This window comes from Hippocampus comes, unplaced genomic scaffold (genome assembly GCF_001891065.2).
Source record: "Hippocampus comes isolate QL1 unplaced genomic scaffold, H_comes_QL1_v1.1 scaffold246, whole genome shotgun sequence".
In the NCBI taxonomy this organism is placed as follows: domain Eukaryota; kingdom Metazoa; phylum Chordata; class Actinopteri; order Syngnathiformes; family Syngnathidae; genus Hippocampus; species Hippocampus comes.
In genome coordinates, this window is record NW_017806220.1 from 745,966 (window position 1) to 755,068 (window position 9,103).

The 9,103-nt window shown below is 52.2% G+C and overlaps 1 protein-coding gene across 2 annotated transcripts in view; it reads left to right on the plus strand.

The window, feature by feature from the left end:
- Positions 1-9,103, plus strand: part of exoc6b (exocyst complex component 6B) — a 22,398-nt gene that overhangs the window by 9,351 nt on the left and 3,944 nt on the right. For both annotated transcript variants that reach the window (XM_019856014.1, XM_019856013.1), the window contains exons 15-22: positions 94-199; positions 288-397; positions 2,348-2,459; positions 2,547-2,681; positions 2,752-2,940; positions 4,391-4,420; positions 5,221-5,362; positions 7,387-7,460. In XM_019856014.1, the coding sequence (XP_019711573.1) occupies positions 94-199; positions 288-397; positions 2,348-2,459; positions 2,547-2,681; positions 2,752-2,940; positions 4,391-4,420; positions 5,221-5,362; positions 7,387-7,460 (898 nt within the window). The remainder of the gene's footprint in view (positions 1-93; positions 200-287; positions 398-2,347; positions 2,460-2,546; positions 2,682-2,751; positions 2,941-4,390; positions 4,421-5,220; positions 5,363-7,386; positions 7,461-9,103) is intronic.

Consider the following 9,103-nt stretch of genomic DNA (forward strand, 5'->3'; position numbering starts at 1 on the left):
ACCACCACCTTCCTGCCCCTGTGGGATGATTGTAGCTGACTTCTCGTGGCCTCAGCAGAAAAGACGTTTTGCTCACCTGCGTCTCGTCCACAGGCAGGTGCTGGACCAGGACAACTTCAGTCCCATCCCGGTGTCCACGGAGCAGGAGTACAGACACTACACCTCGCAGTTTCCCCTGCAAGACCCCGAGCTGGAGAAGGTAGAGGGCGCTCGGGGGCGCACAAAGGCCGAATCCAAGATTTCCAATTGACATGAAAATGTGTTGTGTTGTGTTGTGTTGTGTGCAGCTTCCTTTCCCCAAGAAGCTTCCCTTCTCTGAGTTTGTGCCAAAAGTCTACTGCCAGCTCAAAGAGTTCATCTACGCTTGTCTCAAGTACTCTGAAGACCTGCACCTCAGGTACGCGTTGCCCCTTTTCTCCCTTTTCTCCCCCCCTCATCAACATTCTTCCCGCGCCGCGGAGACCCGCAGGCCTGCTCCGGCCTACCCCGTACAAACGGCGCTTTCTCAACCCGACCACGCGAGAGAGATCGGTTTCGAAACAAAAAGCCATGAAAAAAAAAAAAAAAACGTCACTTCCTCGGTGGGCGCCGGGCGAGTCCCCCCGTCATCGCAAACGAAAGCCCGAAATTGACCACGAGGCGGAGCTGCGCCGGCGACGCTGACGGCCATCCGAATTTGATCTTGAAGCGCGCGCGCGCTCGAAATGGATTGAGCGGGTGCGAGTTGCGGCCGCGCGCGCCGCTGCTGGTTCCGCTTGATGTAAGAAGGAACTCAAACAAAGCGGCTACTTTTCCACTGAGGAGACGAGCAATCAGGGAACATCTTGGACTGCGCGGCGGGAGGATTCCACAAAACTGGGACTTGGCCCCTCACACACACACACACACACACACACACACACACACACACACACACACACACACACACTCAGTTAAAGTCAAATTGAACTTTCAAGCATTTCAGAATAGTACAATCAGAATAGAACAAAACAGAGCAATAAAAGAAAGTCGTGAGCAACAACTTCACTTGCGTTGATCAAGCAGTTGCTGGATTATGGTGTGAAAATCAAGACGTTTGATTGGAGTGAAAGTGAAACAGGTTTTCGTGTTGAAGTTCACAGTTTGCCGGAGCAGGTCAGCGGTTCTGATGGATCAAGAAGCGCCGACCTTTGCGATTTAATCAGCGGCCCCCGTCAAGATGTTTGGGGAAGCATTTGGCCGACTTGAAGAAAGGGCGGGGGGTGAAAAGGGGACGTCCTCCGCGCTGGAATGGCGCGGGCGTGAACGTGTTGAGCAGCGGGAAGCCGAGCGGGCGTCGCTGAGAAAGAACATGCGGCCGCTCGCTCGGCTTGGAGAGAAAGCGAAAGCCTGCCGCGGACGGCGCTTTTTCGGCCACGCAAGGGCGGGCGCGTCCATTTTTGGCGCTTTCTCTTCTCGCTCCAGTTTGGGATGCAGCTACTGTTGTGTTGTCAACGTTGGCTCGCGCCTTTTGCCCTGTAATCCACCCCCGGCCAGTCCTCGCATTTAGGGAAGCATATGTAACGTTTAAGTAGCTGCTTACGTGCCCTCTGGCCTCCGGACGCCGCGGTGCTCTCATTTATTCAGACCCCCTCCCCCCCCACACACACACACACACATGCACTCCGCCTGGGGTGAGCTGCAGTTAGAACTCTTAGCGTTTCCAAAAAAGTCAAAGAATCCGAAATACATTCCAACAATTCAAAGCAGGGGGAAAAAAAAAAATTCCTGGAGAAGTGCAGCGTGAGCAGAAGTTTGTGTGTGTGTGTGCGTTTTCAGTTCCAGGCACAGACAATCGAGTGAATTGCCCTGAATGTGTGTGTTCGCCACAATCACACGTTTGCGCAGAACAAAAAGCCAAAAGTTGTCTTCCTTCTTCCCGTGCTTAGTAAGACTCCATGTTTGATTGGGATTTTGCTGCCGCGTTTGTCCCGAGACGCGAGCTTTGGCCCCCGACGGACGCGCTCTTGCTGCCACAAAAACCTTGAGCAGACTTCCAATATTTGTTTTTCTTCAGCTGTACATGCGGCACATTTCAGAGCAAACAAAATCAAGAATGTGTCGGAGACTCGCTAAGTGGCTCTGGAACTCGGAGCAGGAAATGTGAGCTTCTTGTCGGCCCTGAAGTGATCCTTTACCGCCATGGGAGAGAATCAATATCTGAGCAAGTTAGACATCATTTCCCCGAATAGTAATTATTTCAATGCTGGAAACGCCGCGATTCTCCAAAGTGCAATTGTGTCATGTCTTCCGTGAGCAGCTTTTTCGAACTCCAATCGAATCGGAGAGGCTTTTTGCACCCAACGAAATGTTTTGTGTACCTTCTCAGCTCCACAGAGGTGGATGACATGATCCGCAAATCCACCAACCTGCTGCTAACCCGAACACTCAGCCACTGTCTGCACTACGCCATCAAGAAGAAGAACGTCGGCCTGGCCGAGGTACCGTGTCGCGTGCGCACACGTTGTTTTCTCACTCTGGATTACGAGCACGCTCGCACTTTGTGACGATTGCCCGCTCGCGCCCAGTTGGTGCAGGTGATCATCAACACCACCCACCTGGAACAGAGCTGTCACTTCCTGGAAGAGTTTATATCAAACATCACCAACGTCCCCTCCGACACGGCCAACGCCACCAAGCTGTACGGGACGTCCACGTTTAAGGTGAGCGCCCTCGCAGACGCGATAACGGCGTTTCGCGGCTATTCCGGTCACGGCTCATCCGCTCTCGCAGGACGCCCGTCACGCGGCCGAGGCGGAGATCTACACGGGCCTCAACGCCAAAATCGACCAGTTCCTGCAGCTGGCCGATTACGACTGGATGGCGGGCGTGCCCAGCGGGGCGGCGCCGACGCCCAGCGACTACCTGCTGGACCTGATGGCCTTCCTGAAGAGCACCTTCAGTGTCTTCACCAACCTGCCCGTGAGTACAGCCGCGGCCGTCAAAGAAAAAATCGACCCCTCTTCGTTCGACGCGCCGTTTGTGTTTGGCCTCCGTCGAGTCATTTCGTTGAGTCACTTTTTTCAAATGAAAATGGAAAGAACAGCTGATACGAGGATCGTTCGCGGGTCAGATCCGACACATTCAAAATGGCGGACGTGCTTTCCTATCCCTTCAAGGCGGGCTTCTATGTACGGCGGATGTCGATGCGTATCGCCGCGTGTTAGCGCCACACGTCGACGGGGCCGTTACGAGGCGCTTTAGTCGCTGTAGCCTAAAGCTCGTTAGCGCCGCGACCGGCTCCGCGCAACGAAAGCTCTCAGCTGCGGATTGATTACACTGCAGCTCAGGTTATTGACTCCATGGACGCTCATCGGCACTGCCGCAACATGCTAACGCACTCGAACTGGTCGTCATGTTGCTGCCCCATCAAGCTACTGGGAAGTTAGAATACAAACACACACACACACACACACACACACACACACACACACACACACACACACACACACACACACACACACACACACACACACAGGAGTTGAGCTAAGTTTTTTTTCAGCACTTCTAAGGCGCTTTACTTTCCACCCCCACAAGCCCCGGACGTGACCCTGTCACACACACACAGAGTGGGGCCGCCTAAGCAGATCGGATGCTGCGGATCAGTAAATCTGAGTGGCATGACCCTCTGAAATGAGAGAAGTGGAGAGTTGCTCACACTCGGGGCCCAAAAGTCGTATCCTGGTCGTGTTGCCGCGTGGCCACGAGGAGATCGTTACGTTGTGGGAAATTGCTTCACATACTTAATTCCGTTATGAGACTGTTCTCAAACAGGACTTTTTTTTTTTTAATAACTTGAGAGAGAAGTAATCCATTCCATCCCCACAACCAAGTCGTGTTGTTCTCAAGAATGATGCCGATGGCAGATTTCGCAAAACAAACATGAACAGAACTCTGGTGTTAAGCCCCATTTTATTTTATTTTTTTAATACGATTGGATCTTGGCATGCATGGCATTATCATTTGCACGTTTGCACTCCAATTGGAAGCCATACTGAGAGCTAAAACAAAGACAACCGAAGAAGAGTTGAGCACAAATGCTCATTTTGCGTGGACGCCAAGACGGTGAACCTACGGAAGTCAATATTTCAAAACTTCTCCGTGCACCACGTCTTTGATGAGCAGAGGTTCCACTCTACATACACTACTCCCTAAAAGTTCAGGGATATTGGAATTTCAAAAGAAACGAAACTCCAATCACCTTTCCCGGCCAACTTAATTTGACTCTTGTCTCAACGTTGGAGTCCGCATGTCCAACTTTTTATAACGCTCGGATACGTTCCTGAACTCCTGAAAACGTCACCCCAAAGCCAAATAGCCCCGAACTTTCTCGTGAGTCGTGTATTTACGGTTTATGTCTCTCGCCATTTAGGGAGCGCCCGTAGAACATGCTATCTTGCCGGTGAGTATTTGTGTGGCACTTTGCTAACCCCTCAACTCCACCCCCCCTCCCCCCCAGCCACTTTCTGACCTGACTGTTGAACCAGCAGCATGCGGCGTGTCAAGGAGCAGTGATGCACGTGTGTGTGTGTGTGTGTGTGTGTGTGTGCTGACGCAAAGCCACAAACGACGGGAGTCCTGGGGGGCGGGGGCAGTTTAGACGCCAAGAGGATCCATCAGGATCCTCGTCACCCGGCGACCACATCCAAGCGCGATCACTTCACCCTAATGAATGTTTGAGAGGTCAGCTGTCTCCTTGTTGCCCTTCATCACTTTGAGGCCACCTGGTCACCTCACCATGTCGGCCTCATCGTCTCATAGATGGATCGGGAACCGCTCCCGATGGCGTATGTGGCACCGTTGTGTGCTGTTTTACCGTCGCGGAGGTGTTGAGAATTACATCGTGATGGTGGTGGGATTAAGAGGCGGATTAAGTCCACACTGAATGCCCGGCGAGCGAATGCACGGCCCGTCACTGGTGTGCGCATGTCAATCCGAAACATGTCAAAACAATTAGCTCGTTTCACGCTCAATCTCACCCTATTATGACTGACCCGGAGGTTTGCGTGCGCGCGTGCGTGTGTGCGTGGACATCCGGCGTGTGTGTTCCTCCGACGTGTGTAATTGGATTTCCGGGCGAGGTGAAGCCGTCGTGAACTGGGGGTGGACGGGAAGATCGGGTTTCATGCTTCTACGCTCCCTGCGCCCGGCCTGTTTTTTTTTTTTTTTTTTTAATAGTGTCTCTCTGGTGCGCTTGGTCAGGGCAAAGTGGCACAGACGGCGTGCATGTCGGCGTGCAAGCACATCTCCACGTCACTGCTGCAGCTGCTGCTCGACCCCGAGGTCAAGCAGATCTCCATGGGGGCCCTGCACCAGCTCAACGCCGACGTCGACGAGTGTGAAGGTGAGCGGCGCGTGACGTAACTTTGCTTCTACAGCGCCCCCCCCCCCCTCCCCGCCCCCCATCCCCTGCTGGATCACAGATTTGTTTTCTTTATGCCCTGGCACATGGGGGAAAGGAGAGACACTAATAATCAACTCACACCTTCCACAACCTAGCCCACCTGCCCCCCCCCCGCCTCTTCAGGGCACAAGCAGTATCTCACATACAGATTCGGCAATTCATAAATTTGTCTCATCAGCGCATTTTCACTTAGTGCAGTAAGGTTGAAAAGTGTCCGGCCATGACTTTTTCCCTCCCAGGGGCTGCAGGTGGAGTTTGTATTTTCGACCCAAACGGGGCGCTGCGAAACAACACTTCCACCTCCCGCTGGGTCAAAATCTGAACTTTTTCTCCCAAAGGCACAATTTAAAATGGATTAAAAGGAGACAAAAGGCACAATGGGATGAAAGGGGCTGAGGGAAAATAGGATTAAATGAATGAGGTGTGAGAGGGGAAAAAAAAAAAGACAAGTACAGCAGACAAAAGAGAGAAACATGCACGGATGAGAGGAGTGAGGGAATGAAAACCAACGTGGACTCTGAAAAGGAGGGATTAGAAGTGAACTTTGGGCTTCAAACGTACTTTGAAAAGATGGCCGCCATCATGCTCCGCGCAGGAAGGAAGTGACAGACATCACACGGCAAAAAAGAGAGAGAGAGAGAAATTGCGGAACAAAGAAGGAAAGAAGGAAATCAAAAGTTGAGTCGCCGGTGTCGGCGTCGAGCAGCGAGGCCGCCTTTTGTATGTCACGGGGTCACTGGAGATGGCAGGCGTGTAATTGGGGCCGCGCCGCGTCGGGGCCGCCATTTTGTGTGGAAGCGCTAAACCAGGGGTGTCCAAACCTTCGCCCGGGGGCCATTTGTGGCCCGCCATCCGTTTTTTTTTTTTTTTGTGGCGGATTCTCAGATTGACAGTTGACACGGCACGCGTTGTTATTGGCCCGTTTGTTTGGGTGCGAAGTTCTACAAAATTGGTTTTAGATCAAACATTTCCAGATGTGCTCCATCTACAAGTCAAATTTCTATTCTATTTCTATTCTCACGGCAGCGAATAGTCCGGCCGGCTATTTGAGGGACAAAGCCTTAAATAATGCGCACAAGCAAACCATTGTGCTTCCATCATTTTACCAAACTCCTTCGCGAAGGTCTTGGAGCCAAGAGTGATGCAATAACTGTAAAAAGGAGCTGACCAAGAAATTTAATAGACGCAAATAAATCTGCGTGCGTTGACTTTTGTGGCCGACCAATTCCTTCTGCACTCAAGAATTTCAGCGATTTGTTTTTGAACAAAAACTTGCTTTTTTTTTGTTGCCCATTTGCACTCGTTACCGCCCCCCAAAAAATGTCGACGGCCACCGAATCCTGAGGCGACAGAATGTGGCACGGCTCCCCTTTTCAGACAAGTCGAGTTGATGAAGAAGTCGGTGAACAATGCGTGAAAATAACGGTTGATGTGACCAATCAAATACGCCCATATTTGGACATACGACGCTTCCGCCCGACCATGATTGACAGTTTTGCATCTCTCTTAACACACTGATGGATTGGTTTTGGTGCGTTCAATTAACGGTGAAGAATGTCAATAGTGGCCCCTGTGATTTTTTTTGGGGGGGGGACAAAGTTTGGATACCTCTGCTCTCCACTCCACACTTGCACACCTCTCCTCTTCCCAGTGGGCTTGTTTGCCAAGTGACGCCGAGACCCCTGCTTGCACTCCGCACGCACCAGCATCACCACAACAATGAAATGCTACACACACACACACACACACACACGCACACTCCCCTCTCTGACATGACTCGAACAGCCGCCCCCCCTCCCCCCCTCCCGCTCCTCCTCCCCCTCCTGTCATTTGTCTGCCAATCTGTCCTGATGCATAGCGAATCTAACCAGGTCTTTTATTCTTCCCTTTTTTTTTTCTCTCCTCCTCCTCCTCCTCCTCTCTTCCCTCGCTCCGGGGGTGGACCGTTTGTGTTTTTCCCACAGGTTTTGCCAGAGCCGGCCCGGTCGCAGGCTTCCAGGGTGACACGTTGCTTCTGGCCTTCAGTGACTTGAGACAAGTAGGTCTTTGTCTTCGTCGTTGTCGTCGTCGTCTTCTTCGTTCCTTGCTGTCTTTTTTTTTTTTTTTTTTTTTTTCCCCCCCTCCTGCTTTCATCCTTCAGCTCATCATCCTCCTTGTGTTCGTCCCCTACTCGGACAAACGTCCTTTAAAAGTGCCCCCCTCGTCCCCTCAATCCGCAGACTTGGGAACACAAAGTCGGGACACTTTCCTTGAATTGATTTTTGCAATTTCGTTGCAGTGTCTTCATTTTACATTGGGACAAAATCGAAAAAATACACGGGTGAACACTGGTTTTTTTTTTCCAGATAGCCCTCTTTTATTGATTAATGATTAAAAAAAAAAAAAACACACTCACACAAAAATAAATAAGAATGAATCAGCGGTATCAAGGTCTGCGTCGAAATTCCGAGAAGATTGGGAAGCTTGTTGGGTCCCCCGGCAGGAAGTATCCCGGCCCGGCGTCTGACACGGGCCAAAGAGAAACCGCCGTTGGTGTTTTTTGGACTCGGGCGGGTGAGGTCCGCTTGTGTGCGCGTGACAGCGGATGACGGATGGGCCGGCAGGACGGAGCGGGAAGGATGAATGAGGTGACGGACAGAGACGGATAGCCCTTTATCCCCGCTGTCACAATCCGGCTTTCTCCCCGCCTCGCTTCTCTTTCTGCGCCTGTCGGGATGATGCAGTGCCTCGGCTTCATCCTCCTCTTCCTCATCTCGTCCCTCCTTTTCCTGCCTCCCGTCCATCTCCTTCCTCCGCTTTCTTTCGCTCGCCGCTCATTGTTTTTGACGCCATTCTCATCATGTCAAAAGGAGCTTTTCATACCTCACATGTGTCATGTGTCATGTGCCAGCGCGTCCCCCTTTCACACGCGCATTCTTTGGCCCGCGCCACCGCCGCGTTCTCACACGGGGCCGGCGCTCCCGTACGCCCTCGTACGCGCCCGCCGAGCCCGCTCGGGGAAACGCTCGATAAATCACGCTGACGGGCCCCGTTGGCCGCTTGCTCCCGCGGAGATTTTTCTCTGTCCGTGTCACGTTTGAAGAATGTTCTCAAGCTGATCAACGTGACGGATTAGGTTTTCCGATTGATTTGACCGGCGGGAGCCGCGGCATCGCCTAAATTCGGACACGGAAAATGTATTTGAGTGATGCACTTGTGTATCAAATCAGTTTTTGGATTCAATTCAAATGTCATGAATCGATCCCGCCCCTTCCCCGAAAACCAAGCACTGTTGTATTTGTGTGTTGACTGTGTGCCTCGAAGTGGCGTGATCGGCGGTTCGTGTGAGAGCCCGCGGTTGAGTTGTGGTCTACAGCAGCTCCTTGCTAACGTCCATTCTAACGAACGAACGACATCATCTTTGTACCGGCAGAATTTGAGACTTCGGGTGACCGGACGGCGAAAGCGGACGCAAATGCGAATGTGTTTCTTCGCCCGATAACTCGCCGGCCGACATCTTGGCTTTTGGCGTCGTCTTCGATTCCGGCCCGGTTGTGAATGCGGCGGCATGTTGATGGTTAGTGAAAGCGTCCAGTCAGGTGAAAGTGATACGTACAGGGTGGTCTCTCGACCTCGCTCCCCCTCGCTCTCCTCGGGAGGCCGACACTTTCCTTCAAGCTTGTGAGCGCTCACATGGGGTGT